This window comes from Poromitra crassiceps (assembly GCF_964638095.1).
Source record: "Poromitra crassiceps genome assembly, chromosome: 4".
NCBI lineage: Eukaryota > Metazoa > Chordata > Actinopteri > Beryciformes > Melamphaidae > Poromitra > Poromitra crassiceps.
The window spans coordinates 29,568,509-29,594,968 of NC_139626.1; the positions used below are offsets into that span (position 1 = coordinate 29,568,509).

Here is a 26,460-nt window from a genome sequence, read left to right on the forward strand (position 1 = left end):
TAACCCCGCATTTAACCCCGTAACGTTAGTTGGTGTCGGGCTTTGCAGAAAGCACTCAGCTTCTCAGCAAGCGCTGAGAATGCAGCGCTGCGCTCGAGCTGCCTGTCGGGGTTTCCAGAAAGCTCTCAGCTTCTCAGCAAGCGCCAGGATTAACCAATGTCAACTTCAGTCTCCAGAACGATCCAATCAAATCACCCGCACGTCTATCTTCTTGCTAGAGGTCCCGCCTTACAGTAGTGTTTCAACTGACTCTATCAGAATACCATGCCAGTCGGACTTATAGTATTATTATTATATTTATATTATCATACTTGGAAACCGTTTTATAAAAGCAATATAGCACTCGAGCAGCGTGTGTTGTGGCATATATCCCGCTGATCAGTTGTTATCCCACGAGGCCTGCGGCCTCGTGGGATAACAACTGATCAGCGGGATATATTTGCCACAACACACTAGCTCTCATGCTATATTGCTTAAATATCCTGCTGATCAGTTGTTATCCCACGAAGATCGATTCACAAGGATCTGACAGCTGTCTCCGCCATCTGTTTTTTTTGAGGTAACCAAAGGCTTTAAGTAAGAGAGTTGCCATGGCAACCAATCATGGCCATGGGTTATTGGATTTATACAATGGCTGTGAACCAATCAGATTGCTTGATTTGAGAGAGCCGTTTTATAATATATTATATGAGCTATGAACACAACACCGTTTATATTATTGCATGTTTTTGTAGATTGTGTACATTGTGTAGATTACAATTATTATGCTTATTATTATTACTATGCTAAGGAAGGTAGGTGAGGTAGGGGTTAGAAATCACGCCTCATCGACAGATGGCCATGGCATAGACAGGTTTCACTAGGCTCCTTAGGGGCCAAAATGGCAGAGGCGCAGCTGATGTTGCACCTCACTTCTTATCAATGTACGATCTTTGGTGCTGTCCTGCACAGCTCAGCTTCACACTCTGCGCCCTATCGCCAGAAATATTCTTCTTCTTCTAACACGTGTGTGACTCGTGTGTGTAGATATTCTATGTACAACACACAAAAGGCAGCAAGACACCCTTTGTGAATGAGTGTGTGAATAGGTGAATTTGTCAGATTTGTGTAGGTCTACAAAATATTTAATAGGACTTTTACTTGAATTCAGGGAAAGCACTTTCCCTTATTAAATCTCTACCAATAACAATGGGGGAACATGACACAAGTCGGCTAGGCGAGATGTAGATTAAGAGAGATGAGTTAAAGGATTTTGTAGACAAATGATGTGGATTCTGCAACTCAATATCAGGAAGATGTCCGTACTATTTTATACAGTCGGTGCATTTGCTCCCATAATAAGCCCCATCCCATCAATGGAATCAAATTAAACTAGTTATTCTAAAATAGTTTATTGCTCAAATTCAAACATATCAAGTCAAATCAGAAAATGGGGCCGGCTCCAATGAGGGCTTGTTCCACAGGTTCAATATATTAATGTATCACATACAAAATAAAACTCATCACCCCTAACTTTAAGGCATAAATGTTCAAGAATAAAAAGAAAAAGCAAAACCTCCTTTACCGTAGACCTGCAGGAATAGCCCAGTATTTTGTTGAAACTTTGAAACTCAGTGTTGAATGCCTTAACCCATCGATACCTGATGCAGCATTTGTGTGTGTATCCCTTTAAGACCGCGAACCGCATTACGTGGTTCACGGTCTTAAAGGGATACGCACACAAATGAGGAATATACACGCAAATGCTGCATCAGGTATCAATGGGTTAAAGGAAGTCTGCAGTTCTGTCTGTGTGCGTTAAAAGGCGTCACTAGTTACAGCATCGTGGATTAAGGAAATACCCTCGAATGGACAAATGCCACATGATTGTCATCTATAGTACCTTGACTACAATACTACCTTGTCAACACCTTTGGAAGCAGGATCCTTTACAACAAATATTTACATCAAGCACAGAGTCGGGATCTGTGGTGCTTCAACTGTCGTATGTGAACTATGTTTTACTTTACAGGGTCATAGGGTTCAAGCAAGTTTACTGTAGCAGAAAATCCACCCAAGGAAAACCATATCCCTCTGTGTACCCATGCTTTAAAGGGATACCCCACTTTTTCAGGAGTTTAGCTCATTTGCCACATCGCCCCCACATAACTAAGATACACCACGCCTTACCGGCACTGTCCACTCAGTTTACAGTGAGCTACAGTCGTGAAGTTAGTTAGTATCGCCATAGAATGGAGGCTAATGGTACAGCTGTTGAAAATCTGCCAAAACACACATCTCACGGCGCCAAAATACCTGTTGTGCTTCGGGTACTCACCACACAATGAAATATTAATCCAAAATGCACATAATCGGTCTTTTTGGAAGGAAAAGAGGTCAGCGGCCATGTTTGGAAAGTAGTGCCGGCTACCTCTTTTCTTTGCAAAAATACCAATTATGTGCATTTTGGATTAATATTTCATCGTGTGGCGAGTACCCCGAAGCACAACATGTATTTTGGCACCGTAAGATGTATGTTCTGGCAAATTTTTAACAGCTGTACCATACTAACTTACTTAACGACTATAGCTCACTGTAAACTGCACGGACAGTGCCAGTAACGCATGGTGTATCTTGGTTATGGGGGGGGGGGGGGGGGGGGGTGGCAAATGAAACACCGAAAAAAGTGGAGTATCCCTTTAAGGCTAACTATGACTTTTTCTATTGGCATGCTTCTGCAGCCCTTAAACGTATAGTGCAATGATCTGTTGTATAATAGATTCAAAAAATCCATGTGATAGAGACTGTACAGTAAGAAAAGAGCTAGGAAACAATACAGCAAGTCCACTCGTCTTCATGGATTTCTCAGCAGGAGAGCAACAGTGTGTGTGGTGTGATTGTCAGGTAACAGTAGCTTTATGGAAAATCCCACCAAATCAAGTCAACCCAGGCGCACTAAACTTTAAGGCAGGGGTTCCCAAACTTAGGAATGCCACGGCCCACTTTGAAATCTGAAAATATTCCGGGGCCCACCCAGCCCTTGATGACAACTGTGATCAACACACAAGACTAAGATTAAGTATTTCCCTATATATATATATTCTTTTTTCCATAAACAGAGCATGTGAATTTGGGCATACGGTAAATTAATAATCCATCCACATTTTTCAAAAATTGAGGCAAAATACCCAAATGCCAGATTGCCAACATTTTCTCCCCCCTTACTCATCAAGTTTGTGTGCATAACAAATTTGTTGAGACAAACGGTGAAACTTGACTCTAGCTTTAGAAATGAGCCCACTACAGCCATTTCCTGGGAAAATCAGGAGTGTTGGCAGACAGACCCCTCGCGGCCCTCCTGCAGTACCTCCACGGCCCACCAGGGGGCCGCGGCCCACACTTTGGGAATCACTGCTTTAAGGAATTTTGTTTGGTTGTCAGCAGTTGTAAGGTAGTGATAGCTTAGCAAGTGTGTGCACTTTGGTTGTTAAAGTCAAGTCAAGCAACTGTACAGTCAGCTGTGCCAAATGGTGGCAGCATTGAGATACACCGTGCTTTCCACGACTGGTCCCATCACTCATCACTGAAGCGGAGTCGGTTGAAGGCCTCCTTGATGTCGTCGTTGGATTCCGAACGGGTGCTGGTGCCGATGGGGAGGACCCTGCTGTTTGGGACGTCCTGCTTCAGCTTCCGCTTGCTGAGGGCCACCGTGCCTTCCGCTCCCTCGCCCCAGGGGCCCGTCAGCAGGATGTAACAAGCATGGCGCCCGCGCTCCAATAACGTGGCTAAGAGGACACACGCAGACACAGCAAGTTTAATTCAACCAAGTGACATTGCCCTAAACAGTGAGTGACACCATTGACTTGTTGCCCTCTTGTCTACCCAAATTAATATAAAGTTCTAGGGATTCGTTAAAGCGTAGGAAATTCAGAGAAAAAACAACCCAAAAAAAACACACCTTTAAATGCAATGATGTGTTCCAGGACATTGGTTGACTCTAGGAGAACTTCAGAATAGTGAGGATGCAGCATGTATGAATGACGGTCACCAGCTGGTATCTGAAAGAAAACATTAATTTAAAAATCAGCATTTTGCATTACGATGTCATGTTCTGAAAGCCAAATGACACCACGTAAGTCCTAATGAGTTGTCTGTGTAATACGCATCTTCTCATAGAGCAGGCAGTGTACTCACAGAAGTGTTGGTCTCTGAGGGCAGTACGCCCCAGAACATGAAGACGGAGAAGGAGTTGATGGTGTTGACTGAGGCGGGTCGGGGGGAGTTGGGACTGGCCAAAAGGTCGACTTGCCACAGCACACCGCCCGACATCCCATCCAGAATCCTCACCTAAATACACACAGCCACAAATACATATTCAAGTTGATATCACCATACAAGAGAAGCAGTGCAAAGAAAACAATGCAATTATTATTGTTATTATTGTTGTTATTGGAAGGATTACAGAGTGAGTTTTGGTATCACTGTAGTGTTTGTACAGTTGTGACCCGACTCACCCTCTTTGTGTTGTTGCCGATATCCTCCTCAATCACAACATCAAGTATACCATCTTTGTTAAAGTGACCAAAGGAGGGTTCGCTGAATGAATGAGAAGATGAGAAGATGTATTTGACTCAAAGAGCTTGGTTACAATCACACAAGAGTATGCTATTGTGTGTTAGGTGCGTTAAGTAAGATGTTTATTGTTGTTTACTGTCCCATAGCACAAATGACCACGGGTTTAATGAGTTTGTTGATCAATACCAATGGCTCAATTTACTTTGCCGGGACATTTCATTCTCAAAAAACAAAAACAAAAACAAAAAAAACAAAGCAGTATTATTTTTGCATTGTGATCATGAGGCATTTGTTAGATTTGGAAAAATATGACTTGATTATTCCTGTCCATTAGAGACTGCCGTAAGCTGTGCCAGAGACCCAGTGACGATGTTACAATGCCTTAGTCGCTCGTAGAAGTCCTTACTTAATCACCCTTTAAATATTCATTTGGAGTGAAAAGGCTCCGTCAGAAACATGCAGAATACCTGAGGACTGTGCTGGTATTGAAACTCCACAGTATTTGCAAACTGTGTCCATCCACTAACACCACCTGCTGTCCAGTCACCAGCAGCAGGTTGGCTGGCTCATTTGTCTTCCCTGTTTGTAGCACCTGTCTCAAAGAGTCAGACCTACAGAGAAGAGAGGAGAAAACAACACATTTCTGAAACACGTGTCTGGCTAAAGCCACCATGATTACTAGCTATTCAGTGAAATCTGTGTTTCAGACATGGTTGCAGTTTAAAGCGATAATACGTAAGATTTCAGTTTTCTTGTCTCTGACAACACCTATGTGGCCATGAGCAGTAATTGCAGATGAGATCCACACAGGGGCGCATATGTGACGTGAAGAGTTTTTTCTTCTTCTTCTTAACACGTTCACTGCCATTGACGAGATATCTCGGCTTACAGAATCCAACGGTTGACTGCCAAAGACAAGATATCTCGGCTTAAAAAAAAAAAAAAATTTTGACGGTGGGACGTGGATCCAACCCTTTTACGTCTTTTATACAAATATTGGAGGTATTGAATGTGTTCAAAAATCCCATAGGCAAAAACAGTGAAGTGTTCGCATCAATGTTTTCCTGACTCCTGGGGCTCTCTATATAATAGAAGAGTTGCGACATCTCATTCACTCCAATGGACCAGTTTTTAGATTAAGCAGCACTGTCACGTTGCAGCAGAATGGACAATTTGTGATGTACTTTTGAAAGGGTAAGATGTGTAAAGAATCAAATTGTATATTATCAGCTTTATTTTATGCATTAAAACATAGCATGAGGGCCCTTCCTGGCTATTCCCGCGCTACGTGAGTCAGGCATTTTGGACTTCCGTTGGCCCACTCTCTCTTCTATATTATTCTGGTAGGACATTGACAGTGTTGCCAGATTGGGTCGTTTCCCTTGCACCGTTTTGTGTGCATTCTGGCAGTCTGTGGATGGGAAACCATCACCTGCATCTGGCAACACTGGTAGTCAAACGTGTTCCTACTCCGCCTACCCCCTCCCTGCCGGACAATTGTGCTGGGTGAGGCGAAACACGTCAAGAACTGTGCGCCGCTTGTGATATCTTTCCGTTTTTTTTTTGTTTGGGGGCGGGGAAAGTGCCGCCACAGACACAAGTTCATAAATGTTCCAATACAGAGAGATGCAACAGCTTTCATCAATGAGCCATAGGCTCAATCACCATTGTGTTAACTCACTTGATGATATATAGTGACTTTACAGACATTTATTTACATGAAAATCTTCCATATTATCACTTTAAGTCCTAACTAATCGGTTGATGTATTTGTCTGCTTCTTACTCATAGATAGATATGAGGTCAGAGGTGGCGCTGGCTTTGCTCTCCCAATGTTGATCCTTCTTGAGGCCAACTTCGATCCCTGCTTTAGCCTTGGCAGCAATCTTCCAAAGCGACAGTGCATACAAGCCAGTGTCTGTGAATGAAATGCAAGATAACTCACTACTGCCACCAACTGTGTACAGATATTGTTACAAGATGGCCGTACTGGAGCTTGAAATCAATATACTTCTCCTAGCTCCAATATCAACAACACTGGAAAACCAAACCCACAACATGTTGCACTCAATCAATGCAAACTGAGGATACACACGTGTTAGCATGCTGTTAGTACTTATTTACAATGTACATTGTTATTATTGTAAAATCAAACTAATATGAAAACTAGAATTGTGGGGGGGGGGGGGGGGGGGGCTACAACTGAGCTAACCAACTATTCAATATATGTTAAATATATTTTGTGTCTTTTTGTTAGTGTGTGCAAGGTATAAAACAAATGGGTGGAGAAATATTTGGCTATTTTTACTGAACACAAACTACAGCACAGAGCTGTGATCTGATCTGAGATGCGAACCTTTCTGAAGCAGTACATAGTGAGAACTTTTGGTGGTGTGATGGAGGAGATGTTTAGTTGTTTCTGCTGAATCAAGGACCACCTCAGAACCGATCTGGACGCCTGTTTTCCCCGACAGAAATACCAGCTGAGTCTGCAGACACGACCAGAGACATTTACATAAACATAACATTGACAAATGATCACATTGGCAAAGATTTTCATTTGCATATTTTAGTCCTACCAGAGCTCATTATTACCAAAGACCTAGAATGAAACTGCTTAAATACAGAATACCTCCAAAGAGGCCTTGTCAAGAGCCCTAGAAGACACTGTGAGCGTCACACTGACACTACAATGTAACTTCCTCCCTACACTGTAAGATACTAGTAAATAAATGTAGCTGTAATAAATGACATCAATACAATGTAACGTCATCCCTACACTGTAAGATACAATGTAACTTCCTCCCTACACTGTAAGATACAATGTAACTTCATAGGGATGAAGTTGCATTGTATCTTACAGTGTAGTAAATAAATGTAGCTGTAATAAGTGACATCATTGGTGTTTACCTGTGTGGTGTTGGGAGCCACTAGAGCCACATCACGGACCTTGTCCCCATCCAGATCTGGGACACTAAGAACAGGAAGAGTGCTGCGCAAACCAGGAGGATGAGGCTGCTGCCACCTGACAACACCTACAGAAACACACACAGCATAACACCACACTGAATTTAACTGACTTTATTTCATTTTAAAGGTCCCATATTGTACAAAACTGTAAGCATTTTGTCATCGTATCTAATGGGAAATTACTCAATTACTCCCATTTTGCCATAGTTTCCTTATTTAAGAACTGTGTAGTCTGAATAGCCTACGGACATTTCGAGGATTCATTTACCATATTGGAGACCAGAGGTAAGTTGGTCGAGTTCAAATTGCTGATGCAATCATGCAAAAATCCCCAAATCCATGCAAACGCTAGTTTCACAAGTCGCCAAAACAGGATCTAAAGAATGAAGATGTTGTTTTTAAGCGATAAAAATTATTGTTCATCAGGCCATTACGCACAGCCCAGCTGACTACGGCAGCTGGATTATCCAAAAATGTGCACTGTTTCCTGCAGTTGTGTCGGATCGAGGTCGGATCACGTTCTTCTCACCACAAACTAACCGCTCCAGAGTTCGTTTGGAAGCGGCCCGAGAGACCACCCTGACCCTTTCTTGGCGATCTCAGCCCGCTTGTCTTGTCCCGCATCCGAGTGCGATTGCTGTGTTCACACGTGCCAAACGAACCGCACCAAGGGTGAAAATGCTCTCTGTTTTGGAACAACTGCTCCAAACGAGACAGGTGTGAATACACCATATGTTGAAAATCAAGCACTTTTCAAGGAGGATATTCAAATTCAAGCATATTCCTAACCTTGAAAACATGACAGTTAAAATCAAGACTTTGTACGAAGCCTGATTGTTGGAGTTGTGACTAGACTACATACATTTGAATGATGTATTATTGCAACATTATACATTCTTGATGGAAATGTGGTGGAATCATTTGCAGAATACAGAACAGGGTGAGGTGGAAGGAGTCACCAACCAGTGTATTTGTCGATGGCTGTGAGCTGGTCAGAGTGGGACAGCAGACAGTCCCAGTCCCTCTGTGTCTCTCTGTCCAGACCACACTGGGCCCAGTGGAACTCTGGGAGCAGAGGACGCTCCCACAGGGTTTCTCCATCTGTCCCGTCCACTGCGCACAAAAAGACACACGGCGACGGCAGACCTGGAATACACACACGGTGGCCCCCAATTACACACAACAACCTCAATACACAACAAATTATTTGGTTTGCAATCCAACTCGGGCAGAGGCGGCATGCAAGACAAAATTCTGGGGGGGTGACATTCAACGGCAGCAACCAAAGGTCTGAATAGATCTGCATGATTCAATCAATCTGCCCAGATAAAGTGTGCTGAATCTACTCATGAAGGTCTGAATAGATCAGCAATGATGATTCAATCAATCTGCCCAGATAAAGTGTGCTGAATCTACTCATGAAGGTCTGAATAGATCAGCAATGATGATTCAATCAATCTGCCCAGATAAAGTGTGCTGAATCCACTCGTGAGTGATTGATTTATCTATCAACCGGCATTTAGCTATTTCTAAAATGCTGGCCATTTCAAGCCAGATTTAGAGGAATGTGTAATTTTAAATTAACATTAGGATTAGACTGTTGTGATGTCATTATTCAGTTTAACCATCAATATTTTTGCTCCTTGTCTCAGAGTAAATACTGTATATTTATTTAGAGATTTTGGTCAATTATTTGTGCTTTTATGGTTATTAGCTTAGTCACTACACTAGCTTCTACACTGCTGCCACTTTTCTTGAAATATAGCTAAATCTTGCTTCACCCAAAATTTTATTCACATAAAAAGACTATATCCACAATGCTAATTATTTTAAAGAACTGCATCTTAACCTGGAGACATCAAATAGAATTCAGTGTTTTGCTAACTACAGTATAACGTGATAGTGGTGGTAAAAAATAACAAGTAGATTTTTTTTTTTTTTTCTTTTTTAACAGCTCACTGCCATAACAGCTCTGGCTAACATCACAAAGCTAACTTTAGCCACATGGTACAAGTAGCCAAATAACTTGCGATGCAAACTATGTCTATAATAACTAACAGCATTTAATTTTCACATGTTTGAAAAGGGGATTGATGTTCTACTACTAATGACTGCCCCCCGCAAAAACATTTTTTTCAATGGGCTTGACGCTTCTGAGCTCAGAATTAATACATTATACTTTCATACCTTCATTAGCACATGTATTATTCTGACTGCCTTCCTCGTCCTTGAGGACAAACAGGACATCCATCACCTTGTCTTTATTTGCATCTTCGATGGTTAGAAAATCATAGGTCGCTGTAGTGGAGGAGACAGTAGTTAGTCCCACAGTTAAATCTCACAAGCAAAGCAAAGCAAAGCAAAGCAGAGAGTTGTCCTCACTCACCTGCTTGAGGGAAAGTCCTGTTCCAGGCACTGAGATACTGTGGTCTGACGGGACAGGGGATGATGAAGGAGAAGGCAAACACGATGGTGAGGCAGAGGAACAGGGAGAAAAAGAAGACCGCAGTTCGCCAGTGGGACATTTTTGCCCAACCCAAGCCGTGCTTCCAGCTCTTCTTCGGCTCTGTGGGTGACGGTGCTCTTCCACTGTCAACCCCATCCTCTCCCCTCTGCAGAGGGTCTCCCTCTGTGGCATGGTCAGTGGCCTCCATTGTCGCCTCAATGCATTACCAGCGTAAGGATCTGCTTCACATGAAAAGGATGAGGCAAGAGCTTACAGCAGGGCATCAACTAGATCAAATGTTGATCCTACGCTCTGACTAAATACTTCAGTGGCAGAACTCTACGTCTGTTCCTCGGGGAACACGCCCAGCATGATACTGCATTACATCTCTGTTCTAGTCTGGTCTGGCTCCAGACCTTCGAAGCCACGCCCACTCAAAGTTGATTTGGCTGTAATGAGTTTATGAGTTGACGATCCAGTCTGAATATCAGGCTATCTCTGTTCTGTTGTAAAGCACAAACCAGCATTATGCCACAGTTGCTACAATACAAACAAAGCTCGTTGGCACTCATAATACCGTACACGAAAACATAATGAAGGCAGCAGTGCCTGTAAGTCCATCTATTTCTGCTGCACCAACCTATTAGGTGTGAACCATAGACTGTATAAGGTGTGAACCTATTCAGATGTGCCAGTACTGACTCGAGATTTCACCGCACAACAACAAACCCACGACGAATATTCATGTCGCAGCAAACACTATTATTTGCTCTGTAGCCATGGGCACACTAAGGTAACGTACTCCATTCGGAGACGTTGATAAGTGCCTTCTTTATTAATGGTAAATGACTTGTATTTGAGTTTTTCTTCCTAGCACTTACTAGCTAACGTTAGAGAGAGAGAGAGCCTGCCTGCTATTTGTGTTTGATAACCACCCACGTTAGCTAACGTTACATAGCTGATGTTCGGTTACATGCTGCCACTCCGACGTTCTGCCACTCCGAAATATCGGCACTCAGAAAGGGATCATGTCTATGTTCCCCGGGTTCTATATTCCCCATTTTCCCACGCCAAACCTAACCTCCCCCCATGCCTAAACCTAACCTCCCCCAGACCCTAACCCAAAACCTAACCTCTCCCACCCCCACGCCTAAACCTAAGGTCGGCATTGCGGCTTCTAAGGTGAACGACCGCCAGTCCGAATAATGGAAGTTAACGTTCGGAGTGGCAGGGCTTCGGAAAGGCAGACAGTTACCCTGATGTTCATGGTGACTAGCTGGTACATTTATTTAACGTTAACTTGTTGAACAGAGACCAGTCAGTTCAAAAGCACGAATATTGACTACCGCCAAAAGCCCCACCACATCTGAGCTCTAACGAAGAATTTACATCGCCTTGAGAAAAGTTTTTTCTTACTTTATTCTGTGACTCTGGCTGTTGTCTTTGGTAGCTAGCTGGTGTAGCTAGGCCTGACCGTCACCGAAACTGCGTAAACAAATCACAGGCAAGACAGGTCAGCCCACTTCCGGGTTCTAGTGGATGTGATTGGTAGCCTGGTGACGCGAGGTTAGTGATTTGGGCGTATATTTTCAGACAGGACGTTTCGTCATTTCGCTAAACGTAAAACGGAAGCTGACAAGTCCACGAAAGGGAGAAAAGCTGCGAGCGGCGATGCTTCGAAGAGTGAATATAGTTAACTAATATTACAGAAAATACAAAGGAAGTGTAGCCAGTTACTTGCATTTTATAGAGAAGCGTCGAAGAGAGACCCACAACAATGTCTGCCCAAGCTCAAATGAGAGCTTTGCTCGACCAACTAATGGGAACTGCGAGGGATGGTGAGTTGCAGCAGAATGCTAGCTGTGCTAGCTAGCTAGCAAAGATGGAGCCACCAGTGAAAAGGCTCGCTTGTGTTGTCGTGTGATGGACAAACCTTGCATGAATGGATGGACTGCAGGCGGCTGTGTGAAATTCAGTACATCTTCTCTCTGGTTTGGATTTAATGTTTGTATCCATTGTTGCTAAAGTTGTGACTGATCACCTATTTAATTCCGCTTTTTCCTTCGTCTTTGCTTGCCGTTTTTATTAAGTTATTAACGTTATAAATTGCGCAAGCCCTGGGTAATATGACGGCAGCCTATCGTCGCTCATTCACAACAAAAGTACCCTGTCACATAACGCTCCTAATCGAAAGACTTGGAGCCATTACGTTACAAAAGTATGATCAGGTAGCGTTACCTGTAACGTTTACCAAATAACCACAATAATATCCAATTATGTGGCTTATAGACATACTGTCATCAAACTCAAAGTTATATCTATCTTATAGACACAGTGACCCAGACATCAGCTGATTCAGATTGATATATGCTGATATCGTTATTTTGGTAGTAAAACTGCTATTCATGGTCTCCTCATTTTTATATACTGGAAATATTTATGTAGTGTCTAGTAACGGTTTGCAGCTGTTTGGATACAAACATTAAAAAATAGATCAGCGGTCAAGTCTGATGGTCATCATAAGCAGAGCATTACTAAGGCTACTGCAACCCGACCATCTTACAAATTAGAGGTAGATTATGATTCCATTGAAAAAGGACTATAGCTTTTTGGCTTATTTTTGAACAAGTTGATAATTGGATCTGTAGAGTAAAGAGTGAATTTGTGCTGTGAGTTTGTGGGTGTATGTGTGTTGAGATTAATATCAAATTCTTCCGATACATATGTTGCATACAAACTGAACAATTGTGGCCCCTTTATTTTATTCATAAAGGTTCAGTGTATCTTTGCCAGCCTACATCAATCTGCAAAGGAGTTGCAGAAAAGCCTCATGTTCATCGAGCCGTGAGTCACACATAATTTTTAAAGCTGTTATGATGAATATCCAAACAATTTGTTTGCCTTCCGGAAGTTATTGTAGCCTCTCTTTTTTTATCACACCAATGGGTAAATTTTCATTACAATTTGGAGTAGTGTATGCAGCTTGAGCTAAGACGTCTGGTCGCGCTGAATCCAAAGGAGACAGTTCTCAGTGTTCCTTTAGACGTCTTTTGTCAGAAGACAATTTTAGCAATCACTCAAAACAAACACTTTGCACAGATCATTTACAATCTGACTTGTGTATGACTCCCAACTTCTTACTACAGGTATGGGCAAGAACACTGTTCCCATTTATACTTTTCTACAACGGGTTTAAAATTCTGCAGCTGAGGTCTTGAAGATGCAGATGGGTACAGTATGTGGTGCGGATCGCAGTGTGTATAAACTAACTTTTTTCCTTTGTTTTTAATTTTGTATTTTGTGTTAATTTCTTTTCAATGTTCCATATCTGTAAAGGTCTTGGCTGGAGCAATTTTCTGCAATGTTTACTTTTCTTATCACATTTTCTAAAAGCACTGTCTTTTTCGGTATAGTCAACTTTACAACTGTTGTGTTTTCTCATAAAGTGAGAAACTTCCCAAAATGAAGGTAGCGGCAGCCCTGTGAAACATGTTATGTTCAAACAACACTCACATAGCCATTAAGCAGTTATGTGCCCTTACCGCTGTATAGCTCTATGCCCTAGCCTGCTTCCATGATATTCCACCCTTACAGAGTGGACATTGAGCACAATCTAAACTGTGTTGAGGCTCTAACATTACTGCGCTATAAATGAGGCTTGGGTAAGGTAAGCAAGCACCAAGAATGAGAGGAAATAACATGGAGAGCCGGCACTTTTACCTGCTGTACATTATCCAGATTGAAAATGTTGGCTTACTGGTAAATAATATATTACAGTAATAAAGTATAAGAAAAACCTTGAATTCAGAGAGTAAATTGAATCCAGGTGTTATGTCTCACTCATTTAAATTAGGTGGGCACAAAATCCCACAATGCAGCTGTAGTGACATTGTCATGTGTCTGCCCATTTGTTACACACAGTGACAGAATAGAAGTCATTGGATACCTCGCTCCTGCTAACAAGTATGTGTGGTCTTTCTCATTGCTTGTTTTTGGACTGTTTCAGGGGACGAGACGCGGCAGAGGGTCAAATTCAGCGACGACCGAGTCTGCAAAAGCCATCTCCTCAACTGCTGTCCACATGACATCCTGTCTGGAACGGTAAGTCCGCTGGCATTTAGCTCTGCGTACCCAGAAATGATCTAAATATACATTTTTTATTGTTTATTGTTGTTTATTTGCACAAAGAAAAATGAATAACAACAGATAGTACAAGTATCTTAACACATTGAGTGCCAAGGACGTCTGTGCACGTCCTAAAAAAAAGTAACGAGGAGTGCCAAGGACGTCTGTGGACGTCCTAAAATCATAATTCATATTAGGGTTGTCCCGATCCAATCACGTGATCGGAAATCGGGGCCGATCACGTGATTTTCAACTGATCCGGAATCGGGGGGAAGAGATCGGATTTTTATGTATAAAAACGTCACAAAACAAATATGGCAATTCTCACATTTCAGTCATCCAAATAAACCACCTGTCATTTATTTTATCATTGCAATTTGTCATATTCATCGTAAACACGAGCCCTCTTGCGCAGCAACACACGCAGTTTTAACTTTAGTAGTGGGGAGTGAGCATTGATAAGAAGCGACAACTAATCCAGTGCAACAGCGCACAAGAGATCGGCCATTTTGGGGCGCAACAAACCTCTCTGTGCTATTGTCCTGTTGTCTGCGGCGCCACAATGGCCACGGTTCTCTTGTGAATTGTCGCTTCTTTCCTTCCATACTCTTTGTTTAGTGTTCGACTAGCCACACATCAGAACGCGATAAAACATACAAAAACACATGTCCAATCATAACTAGATGGTCGCACAGTGGCTAAAACAGAAACAAGACGTAACGTTAGTTAGGGATCATGATTAAACTCACCTAGGAGTCAGACTAGGAAGAAAAGCCAGAAGTGTTCTGCACTGCCTGCATCATCAGTAAAGTTCCCATAACGAACATGTATCTTTTTGTTGTCCGCGTTCCGTCTGTCTTGTGAATAAAATCTGTCCTCCATGTTGTCAGAAGAAGTGGCCGGACTGCACTCGTCTCCCAGATAAAGTTTCAATCATTTTAATCCACACTGACTCAGTGACTCAGTGACCACACTGACTCAGTGACTCTCCATGTTGTCTCACTTGTAAACAGAGCTTTGCACCCCGCCCCCATCTAGCAAGCATGCTTCATTCTGATGTGCTCATTGGCCGAAACTCGAAACAAAAGCAGACAGCCGTGAAACGCCGCATGCAAATGAATACCAGCCGTGTCCAGAGATAGCCTAAGACAGTAATTTCTCTCTCAGAGTCAGTTTTTATCTTACAAAATATACCTATTTACTGATTCTAAAATGACTCCATTTTATGTGGAATGGATAGTCCTCTTCTTTGTGTACTAATGGGGGGGTGGAACCTTTTTCACAAAACAACCTTTCACCTTAAATTGCTAGATTTCAACATGGCGAGTTTGTAGTGAAAAAACAGTCTGTGTCATATTTTTTATTTTGTTATTTTGTGCTGCACCATTGATAAGCTGTAAAGAGATTTTATTTTGTTTACTTGGTTTAAAACCAATGCTGCACTAACTGAGTTGTGGTTGTGATAAAAGAGCCGTACAAAGATGTCATATTGGTTGGTTAAAATAAAAACACTTAAACACTTAAAAGAAAGGAAAAAAAAGCATCCAAGTTGTCCCAACTTGTTGTCGCAACTATTTCTGCAATGCATTGCAGAAATATCGGATCGGGACTCGGTATCGGCAGATACTCAAAATCATATGACTCGGACTCGGACTTGGAGGCAAAAAAAGGTGATCGGGACATCCCTAATTCATATTATTCCATAATTCTGCTGTTTAAGGTCGTACCTAGCCAGTGAGCATGAATCCCTTCAAGGGATCACACGGCGCCACCTTAAACATCGTCACGGAAGCTGCGCCACCCACCTCAGATCCTTTACTTTGTGCATGAGACAGCAGGGAAAGACGTGATCAAAGAGGAAACCGATGCATGCTTCAGCCAGAGCCGTACAGATTGCTCTGTCTGCAGCGGAGAGTGGGCTCGGCTGCATCCGCGCTCACAACTGAGCTCTTATGCTTCTATCTATCTCCACACGATTTCCTGCCAGAAAGCCAGCATCCGAAGCCGAACGGCCAAGCCTTTTCGTTCAGTCGCGTTTGCCAGCGCGCATCATTTCCTTGATGCGCGCTGGGATCCGTCCGGGGCAAAAACGGAGTCGAGAAAACAAACTCTGTGCGTGTGGGAGGAGCCCGCAGCTCAGAGGTGGAGAGGGGGGGGGGGGGGGCACGCAGGCTGCACAGAAACCACACCACGCCACCACATCAGAAAACACCAGCCAGAGTCAGTGAATGTGCTCGAAATTAGAGTGCAAAAGGTATTCATAAAAGTGACTATATCTTGGAAAGTAAAAAAAAGCGACAGAAAACCCTTGAAAGTGCACTTTTTTTAGAGGCTGTCATTTCATAATGGAACTGTCTAGAAACAAAATTTCTTCTTTGGAAGAAGCAGGAGTGTTCAATGTTTCATTAAAGTCCAGCCCCATCAATATAGCCATAATAGAAAAAATTCTATAGCTGTTTTCAACTGAATGGAAGTGAATCTGGCACAGGCTGCAGACAATTTTACTGAAGCGCTGTGGCACTCAATGTGTTAATACAAAGAAACTTGTGCAGGTGAGGGAAAGAAACCCGGAGGGGCTTATAGAGTCTCACCTTATTTAAAAGAAAATCTAAACAAATTAAAGACTAATAATGAAAGAAAAACAAACAATCAAGACAATATATTTAAAACAATATAAAAGTTAATAAAATATATATACAGAAAAGAAAAAATATATAATAAAAGAGAAGGAAAAGACAAAGCAAACAGGCAAACAAATTTGAAGGCACAGAGGGGTTTTGAGAAGCTTTAACCCATTGATACCTGATGCAGCATTTGTGTGTGTATCCCTTAAAGGGATACACACACAAATGAGGGATATACACGCAAATGCTGCATCAGGTATCAATGGTTTAAAGGCATAGTTTTGATTATTTGACGTGGCAGCACATTCGTACTCCCAGCCCGTCAAAAACTGACATTTGGTCAGGACCCCTTGCACTCACTTTATTCACCTTATGTTCAGACCTTACAGTGGGCCAAATTCTTCCGGGTCCTTTTAACACTTCCGGCGGTCACGGCGCAAAATAATAGTTGTTTTTGGAGCAGACAGTGAAGGGGGTAAAATAAAGAACGTAGCCTACTACTTTGAGCCGGTACACAGCAAGCAAGCGAGTATCCACTGTTAGCCAGGTCAGATAACGTTATCGTCGACAATGACGAGCACTTTCTTGTAAAACATACTTGGACTCCAACAAAGAAAGCTTCAGATAGTTTTCTCTCCTCCGAGTTGTGCTCAAGCCACTGCAGAGTTAACGTAATTCCCTGGAATGTGAGACTTAACGAGCCAGTTACATGGCGTTGCATTCTTAGACATTGCCGTTTGCTTTTATTTGGTATGTTACATACAATCGCCTAAATTATTAGTTAATTCAGACTCAGAGTTAGATGATATTGGAGCAGACAGCCATTTTATTTTATTTTATTTTTAGCCAGAAGTTTTGATACGGCCACACAACTGGGTAAAATGGGCGTGGCTACATAAGGTGAATAAAAGGTGGGGTACCCCTTTCTTGTCATTTTTGTTGTGACCACTGTCGGACCGGTAGCAAGTTGAGGGAACCACCACTACTTCCTGGTTAGGTTGAGTGGCAGGAGCATCGGCGGCCACCGACCCAGTTCGGCCTGGTAACGTGTCGCAGGAGCCATGGTTCGACTTGCCCATTTAAGTTTAGGCAACTAAAACAACGTGGTTGAGGTTTATGGTTTCGGTCCGAGTTAAAAACGCTTACAACAGGGTTAAAAACGCACTGGCTACAGGACGCTATAGGTCCACGACTCCCACCCCTTCTCCATAGGGCGCCACCGACATACTTAAAACATCCGACTGTCGTGACGTCCAAGACCACTGGAAGCTGCCCTCCAGGCGAAATACAGTACACGGCACACATAGGAATACGGAAGTTCTACAGTTGAGAAGATGTAGTGCCAAAAACAAAACGATGGACAATAAGCTAAATGACCAAATTAATGCAAAAAAATTGCATCTCAGGATCTGACAAGCATCATTCTAGAACTGGAAAATTAGCAGCTAGTATTTGGCTCAGTACCACAGTGACACAATCTTGTTTGCAGCTTTTGACTTCTATAGTGTACTTCCACCAGTAATGTGGAAAATCTGATTCAAGCTTTTGACAAGCCTATTTCAAATGTTTCCTGTGTCGTGTGTATCATTTTCACGTTGGTGTCAAATTTTGAAGCAATGGAAATATTGGTACTATCGAAAAAAACGCAATGATACTCAACCCTGCTTTTATTGCATCAGTCTTATTGTGTTCTTTGTATTGTATTCTTTCTTTCTTTTATAGAGAATGGACCTCGGAGAATGCTCGAAGATCCATGACCTGGCGCTTCGGGCAGATTATGAAATTGCTTCCAAGGATAGAGATATGTTCTTCGAGCTTGATGTAAGTGATGTCCAAAAGTAAATATGATCTCCATATGTGCAGGGGTATTCATTGAGTCTGATGCTGGAGTCTTATTATTTATTTATTTATTACATTTATTTATTTATTATCTTTCACCTTCTCCCAAGGCGGTGGATCACCTGGAGGCATTCATTGCCGACTGCGACCGGAGGACAGAACTAGCCAAAAAACGCCTCGCTGAGACCCAAGAAGAGATCAGTGCTGAGGTGGCAGCAAAGGTGAGAGAGAGCAAGAAGGGAATACAAAGTGTTGTTGATTGACTTTTGCTTTGCAAGAAATGATGCAAAATTACAACCTCAGTTTGAAGATTTTGAATGATGTGATAGTGCTATGTTTTGGTCCAGACATGACCGGTGTAACCCATGGTGCTTGGGTTGTGTTGCAGGCGGAGAAAGTCCATGAGCTTAATGAGGAAATCGGGAAGCTCCTGGCCAAGGCTGAGCAGCTCGGCGCCGAGGGCAACGTGGACGAGGCCCAGAAGGTCCTACAGGAGGTGGAGAAGGTCCGCACCAGGAAGAAGGATGCAGAGGTGAGGAGGACTGCTCAGGAGTTACCTTATCCTTACGTTACTCTGATTACACTTTCTTATCCTTATGTTACACTTTTTTTAGCTTGCTTTGATAGTTTCATGTGTACAAATAATGTATATCACTAATGTCTGAGAAGCTTTTTTTTTTTTTTTTTACCATGGGACCATGGTCAAAATGAGCCAAATTCAGGTGAGTCAGTCCCAGTTAGTGTTTCCCCTAGAAAATCTTTCAGGCCTGGAGGCATTTCGAAACGTACCCCGGCCGCAATGGTGGGGGCCCTCGCCGGCGATGCGAAACTTTTAGCTAACCTGTTCGCATCTATGTTCGCAATGGCATCCCAAGTATCATCATACTATTATGGGACGCGATGCGAACAGTTGTATTATGGGATGTGCGTTTCCCAGGCAACGACACACGTTGACACGTTTTGGAACAGCGCCGCACACTGGCACGATGCTCCTAAAAGCAAAATGCTTCTTGTTTTGAACGATTTGGCATCTTCTATTACTGTCAACACCAGTATTGTTGTATTGCAATAATATAATAATATGCCATAAAGGTTTATTGAAATTTTGGGGAGAGCAGGAAAAAACAAAACACGTAAGCTGAACCCTGGTGTTGATGCTCCAAAACAGCACAGTGGACGGAAAACTATCCCACAGTAGTTCTGTCCGCTTTCTACCGCAGTTAGTGGCACATGTCCCATAGGTCTGTTGTGTGTGTGTGTGTGTGTGTGTGTGTGTGTGTTTGTTTTAATGTCACCATAGTTTTATTTAAGAAGGGAGGCCACACCGAGAACATTTTCATTTCCAAGTGTGCCCTGCATACAAGAAGAAACATTTGACTTGACATTGTGACATTTAAACACATAAATGCACACATACATACCGTACATACAGTACATACATGTACACCAACCATTTCCTCCTAGCTTAGATCCACCATTCGATGTTGTTTTTCAGGGAGAACAAAGCACTTGAGTCTTTGGGTGTCATTTGAACTGAGGAGTTGTGGAGACGAGAGTGTCAAACTGCTGTGACCATCAGACACGTCTAGAAATCCATTGTGCAAAATGAAAAGGTCTTTCCTCGTATCAACTCTTTCCCCTTCTGATCCTTCCATGCTGTTTTGTTGTGTCTCCTCTCAGGAGGAGTACAGGAACTCCATGCCTGCCTCCAGCTTCCAGCAGCAGAAGCTGCGTGTGTGTGAAGTGTGCTCCGCTTACTTGGGTCTCCATGACAACGACCGTCGTTTGGCCGACCACTTTGGTGGGAAACTTCACCTGGGCTTCATCCAGATCAGAGAGAAACTGGATCAGCTGAAGGTACGCGCCTCGTGCCTCCCTCTCTCCCCATGCACAGTATAGACATATTACTAGAACGTTCCTCGTGCCTCCCTCTCTCCCCCATGCACAGTATAGACATATTACTAGAACGTTCCTCGTGCCTCCCTCTCTCCCCATGCACAGTATAGACATATTACTAGAACGTTCCTCGTGCCTCCCTCTCTCCCCATGCACAGTATAGACATATTACTAGAACGTTCCTCGTGCCTCCCTCTCTCCCCCATGCACAGTATAGACATATTACTAGAACGTTCCTCGTGCCTCCCTCTCTCCCCCATGCACAGTATAGACATATTACTAGAACGTTCCTCGTGCCTCCCTCTCTCCCCCATGCACAGTATAGACATATTACTAGAACGTTCCTCGTGCCTCCCTCTCTCCCCCATGCACAGTATAGACCTATTACTAGAACGTTCCTCGTGCCTCCCTCTCTCCCCCATGCACAGTATAGACATATTACTAGAACGTTCCTCGTGCCTCCCTCTCTCCCCCATGCACAGTATAGACATATTACTAGAACGTTCCTCGTGCCTCCCTCTCTCCCCCATGCACAGTATAGACCTATTACTAGAACGTTCCTCGTGCCTCCCTCTCTCCCCCATGCACAGTATAGACATATTACTAGAACGTTCCTCGTGCCTCCCTCTCTCCCCCATGCACAGTATAGACATATTACTAGAACGTTCCTCGTGCCTCCCTCTCTCTCCCCATGCACAGTATAGACATATTACTAGAACGTTCCCGGCCAGAAGCCGGTATGGTAAAAATACTGTTTTGAAGGCATGGGTGAGTGAAAGGGATTTTTGGACCCTCTCCCTATTTTCGACTTACCGATGATGATGTTGACTGGTAGCTTCCTTTCTCAGCACTATTCATGCTGTTCCTCATACCAGCACCAGATAGTTAGCCACAAACCAGCTCCTGTCTGTTTCAAGCTGACGACTGAGGCTCACTGAAATGTACTTTTTGTGAGCCTCAGTCAGTGTGACCCCATCGACCTTATTTATTTATTCATTTAATTATTGTATTGGTTTGTGGCTAACTATCTGGTGCTAGTATGAGGAAAGGAATCTACCAATCAACCGGTTAGTAGAGATGTAACGGTATAGAAAATTTCACATCACGATTATCGTGACCAAAATTATCACGGTTATCGTATTAGTAAAAAATTGCTGAAAATGTTCAAAAAGTAATGAGAGACTCACTGAAATCATTTTACGACGTTTTGTATTGAAAACTTGGGACACAAAAAGGATTGATACACTCACTGAAATCATTTCTCAAAGGCTGCACGTTTGCATCCGGGAGACTGTTGCCAACTCTTGTTGATGATGGACAGTATTTACCATGTTTTTCAATGCACTGTAATCACGGTACCACGGTTTTAACGATAATGAAAATTTGAAACGGTACGGTTATCGTAAGGAATTTTATCACGGTTATCAGTAAAACCGGTTATCGTTACATCCCTACTGGTTAGCAGCACTGTTGCCTCAACAGCAAGAAGGTCTCGGGATCGAACCCCGGTCCGTCCCAAGTCCTTTCTGTGTGGAGTTTGCATGTTTGATTGATGTCCTTGTTTTGTTGTTTTAGTTGGTTTGCATACCCTTTTTCCCCCTTGTAAGTACATTGAGACCAACGTATACCAGAGTCAAATTCCTTGTATGTCCACCTACGTGGCCCAATTAAGCTGATTCTGATTCTGATTCTCCCCATGTTCATGTGGGTTTCCTCCGGGTGCTCCGGTTTCCTCCCGCCATCAAAGACATATATGTTAGGCAAGGTCACTCTTGTAAAAGTGATTTTTAATCTCAATGATTCTCTACTCCTGGTTAATAAATGCGAAATAAAATAAATAACTTAATTAACTGGAGTTCCAAGGGACAGCAGTTGGAAAATTAGCCATCTAGCTAACACTGGCACATTTACAGTAATGTTCGTTAATGTGCATTGTCCCTGAAATAAATACATTAAATTACAATTTAAATTGATAAAAATCATTAGCAAGCTCAGTAGCAAATAGGGCTGTAACTGTTCCTTCGAGTGTAGTTTCACTGCTGATGGCATCGCGCTCTTTTCATTTGGATCAGCAAACTGTGGTGGAGAAGCAGGAGCAGAGGAACCAGGATCGCTTAAAGAGGAGAGAAGAGAGGGAGAAAGAGGAAAAGCTGAAGAAGAGGTGGGTGCAGGCCATGTCCTGACTTTGACATCCATGAAGGTGAATTTGAGTTTGGATGATATGTTTTACTGTCAAACTTTATGTCCCATTTACTTGACAGGACCAGCTCACCAAGCAGAGAGCAGAGAAGGTAAGACATTCCCTCATCCATGTACAAAGAACTAGATTTAGTGTTCCAAAAAAAAGATGTTTGTTCAGTTTATATATAAATGGAATCTCTGAGCTAAATGATAACTTAACTGTCTGTCTGTTATTCTTTCAGGTCTCGTTCTCGTGACCGCAGGCGGAGGCGTTCGCGTTCTGCGTCGCGGGAAAAGCGGCGTTCACACTCGCGCTCCAGGGAGAGGAGGCGGCGGCATCGCAGCCGCTCCGGCTCCCCCAGCCGAGGCCATCGTCAGAGCCACGAGCCCAGCTCCAGACACAAGTAATCACATGACCATCTCAGACACGCCCACACACAATGCCCCGCCCGTAAGCTCAGACACATTCATCAGGAATGTGTCTGTGGTTTAATCATTTGTTAGTTTTCCATAAGTGTAGCTTTTTTAGAGACAGAACATCTATTCTTTTTCCTGTTTATAAAGAAGAAGAAATACTCGTGGGTAGTTCAACGCCCTTAGGGGCATTTTAAAGCAAATATTTTATCATGTCTGTTGCGTCCACTTTGTTTTTCATTTTCGGTTGCACAATGTAGCGTCAGACCGTACGTCTTACTATCAGCCATGGTTACGGCAGGTGTATTGCTCAGGACCCAAAGAAGTGCAGTGTCAAGTGGGAAGATGAGCGGTTCTCTCAAAGTCAGGATTCCTACACAAGTATGGAAACTGAAAAGTATGGAATTTGATTTTAGTATTTTCCAGGTCTGGAACAGTATGGAAAAAGGAATAGAGAGTATGGAAAAATGTTGCGTTTCCCGACTATTGTGACTATCTGACTATTCATTTTTCTAAATAATAAAATCTAGAATTTCGGAAAATAAATAAATTGATAATACATCCAAGTAGGGATGTCAATTTTCGGTTAATTTCACTTTCGATTAACCGACGCTAATAATCGATTAACCTATCGGTTAATTCATAATTTTTTAATATTAAAAAAAAAAAAAAAGTTTTTTTTTTTTTTTTTTTTTTTTTTTGTCTATTTACTCAATGAACTCATGCCCAAACAAGGCGTGTCTATTTAGATGCTGAAATGTTAATGCTTTTTGTGTTAGAATTTCTAACACAAAAAGCATTAACAAGCATTAACAAAAAGCATCAACATTTCAACACAAATTCTTTTTGTGTTAGAATTTCTAACACAAAAAGCATTAACATTTCAGCATCTAAATAGACACGCCTTGTTTGGGCATGAGCTCATTGAGTAAATAGACCAAAAAAATTTTTTTTTTTTTTTTTTTTTTTTTTTTTTTTTAATATTAACTGATAGACCGACAGCAATAACCGAACAACGACGTTAGCGACGGTTAATCGATTAACGGTTAACCGTTGACATCCCTACATCCAAGTATTTTATCATGGCATCCGAATGTAACATACAGTACATGTTAACAGTTGGATTTTTAAAACCATTTAAATTAGTTATATAATAAACATCTACGGTAGATATATTCCCAACCCGGTCTCACACCTGGCCCGGGCGTCAAAACACGCAGATTTGTCACGCCCCCTCTGCATCATTATTGCCGGCGCGAAAGGTATGCCGAAGAAGGACTGTCTGGAGGTCGCCTTGCTGTGACCCCCAGCTGTCCTGAATGTAATAACAGTCTGGTCAAGGTCGTTTACCGACCTGCAGACGCTGTGATCCCGCTCGGTCTGAAAAGATAGCGCAGCTCATCATCACTGCGCAAGATTCCACTCAACTTTGTTGAAGGCGAAGGCTTCCAAATATATTGATAAATATATATATATATATATATATTTATATATGGATATATATATATATATATCCAAATATATTGAGCCCGTATACACAGTGTCGGGCTTGTTCCCATGTTTTGTAATGTGCAATGTTGATAATAAACAGCAAAAAGTGCCACACACGATTTGGTTATTGACAAACGTAATTCACGGTTTTAAATGGCTCTTAGGTACACACAATATTTTTCGGACAGCATTTTAACCTTATAGATTAAATTGTGCTAAATTTTTGCTCTTTTCGGAGTGTTTTCTTACTTGTAGACTAGTCTACTAATCTAAATTTACATTTTAGCCGACAGGGAAGTTAGTCGCTAGGAACATTCCTACTTGAAATAAACGCTCCCATTCTCTCGTCTCATCTCTTTGCTGATGCATTTTTGTGTCTTTCCCTGAATGTGTGTGCGTGTCCCACCGTCTCATCACCCAGGTCATCCAGGGACCAGGAGCGCTCGTCCAGGGACCGGGAGCGCACGTCCAGGGACCGGGAGCGCACGTCCAGGGACCGGGAGCGCTCGTCCAGGGACCGGGAGCGCACGTCCAGAGACAGGTCTCGGGAGCGGGACAGGAAGGATGGCGTGAACGGCAGGGCGGACTCGCGCCGGGCGGATGACAGGGACACAGGTGACCTCTGAAGACCAAACTCCATCCACCACATCACACACAACCTCCTCCTCCTGTCTGTCTCTCTCACACACCTCTCCATCCTGATAACCCGATGTTATACAGACTCTCCTTGCCTTGTGTATGATTATTAACCTCGTCGTTCCCCCACCTGACCCCTCTCACCTGACCCCTGACCCCTCTCATTTGATTTTGCTTTGACAGCTATTGCAGCCAACCCAATGTGTGTACATAACTGCATACAATCACCTGAAATAGTAATTATGCATTCTATTTTCTAGCATCCAGATATAGTTTATTTTTTCTTTTATTTTTTCTTTATTTTTTTGATGGGGATTAGTTGTTGGTCAGTGATGGAGTGTATTGTAATTCCCATGCATCTGTGATTTGGTGGCTGTTTATATTCAATACATGCTGTCTGTTATTTGTAAGAAGTACATTGCCCTGATTTAAAAAAAAATCTGATTCACCTTGAAGAAAACATAAGTTGGTGGTCTGTTTGAATGAATCGGATCCTCTTTTTTTTTCTCTTTTTTTTAATGTTTTTTTTTATACAGAATTGCTGTCTGTAAATATATTTTAACCCACCCCCACCCCGGCTTGCCTCTCACCAGCTTGTGGTAAGCAGCAGTTTGACGTTGCACGGCATGAGTGCACTTAATGGATGTCTCTCCACAGATTTGTCTTGGAAAATTGTGGAATTCAATAAAGCCCATGTTATTTATGTTTTAACTTGCAAATTTGAAAATGAAAAGGTTTTACGGTTGCTAGTTTTAGTATCTAGCTTAATGTCTCTCAGCTCCTGCCAATTCCCAACTGATGTTTCAACTAATCTAGTGTTCTCTTATGCTGCCAATAATTAAGGAATTACATCTGCTCAAGAGCTTGGCCAGTATAAGTAAATGCTATTTTTGTAACGGTTAACATTAGTGGCAAGTCTTTTTTGTTTGATATTATTTGTTTGATTCATTAACGTTTTTTGTTTTGTTTTTGTTTTCATGTCTTGCAGACAAATATTAAACTTCAAAACCTATTCTTGGCATGTGAAGCATTAGGTTAAAAAAATGAAGAAAAGAAAAAAAATCTTTGTTTCTTGTCATCAGAAATTTGCCACATTTGAAATCTTATCCGGAAATTGGGTCAATATGCATTTTTAAATCGATCTGATGAGCCAGTTCTGAGTTTCTTTCATTGCTCCATCTACATCAGCTTCAGATGCATTGCTTTACCTAATGTGTGATGTCTGTAGACTTGTTAAACTGTTTGTTTTGCTAAAAAACGTCCTTAAAGTCTCAATAAAAATCC

The 26,460-nt window shown here is 42.3% G+C and overlaps 2 protein-coding genes across 5 annotated transcripts; one reads left to right on the plus strand and one right to left on the minus strand.

The window, feature by feature from the left end:
• Nucleotides 1-1,381: 1,381 nt before the first annotated feature.
• On the minus strand, nt 1,382-11,450 carry fam234a (family with sequence similarity 234 member A). Of its 2 annotated transcripts, none has more exons than XM_083634747.1 (12): nt 11,387-11,450; nt 9,911-10,212; nt 9,712-9,822; nt 8,488-8,670; nt 7,465-7,589; nt 6,911-7,043; nt 6,340-6,472; nt 5,022-5,165; nt 4,494-4,575; nt 4,174-4,326; nt 3,938-4,037; nt 1,382-3,764 (listed from the first exon to the last, which is right to left on the minus strand). In XM_083634747.1, exons 2-12 carry the CDS (start codon nt 10,176-10,178, stop codon nt 3,553-3,555), a joined length of 1,644 nt encoding a protein of 547 aa, XP_083490873.1. In that variant the 5' UTR covers nt 10,179-10,212; nt 11,387-11,450; the 3' UTR covers nt 1,382-3,552. The 2 variants fall into 2 exon arrangements, with proteins under 2 accessions (XP_083490873.1, XP_083490874.1); XM_083634748.1 differs by having other exon boundaries at nt 9,911-10,209; nt 11,387-11,444.
• Nucleotides 11,451-11,621: 171 nt separating this feature from the next.
• luc7l (LUC7-like) lies at nt 11,622-26,456 on the plus strand. Of its 3 annotated transcripts, XM_083636263.1 has the most exons (12): nt 11,749-11,808; nt 12,744-12,814; nt 13,117-13,212; nt 13,977-14,071; nt 18,442-18,540; nt 18,669-18,779; nt 18,947-19,090; nt 20,239-20,415; nt 22,527-22,615; nt 22,716-22,745; nt 22,878-23,039; nt 24,962-26,456. In XM_083636263.1, the coding sequence occupies exons 3-12, from the start codon at nt 13,191-13,193 to the stop codon at nt 25,164-25,166; spliced, it is 1,134 nt and encodes a 377-aa protein (XP_083492389.1). In that variant the 5' UTR covers nt 11,749-11,808; nt 12,744-12,814; nt 13,117-13,190; the 3' UTR covers nt 25,167-26,456. The 3 variants fall into 3 exon arrangements, with proteins under 3 accessions (XP_083492388.1, XP_083492390.1, XP_083492389.1); XM_083636264.1 differs by lacking the exon at nt 13,117-13,212 and having other exon boundaries at nt 11,693-11,808; XM_083636262.1 differs by lacking the exons at nt 12,744-12,814; nt 13,117-13,212 and having other exon boundaries at nt 11,622-11,808.
• Nucleotides 26,457-26,460: the final 4 nt, after the last annotated feature.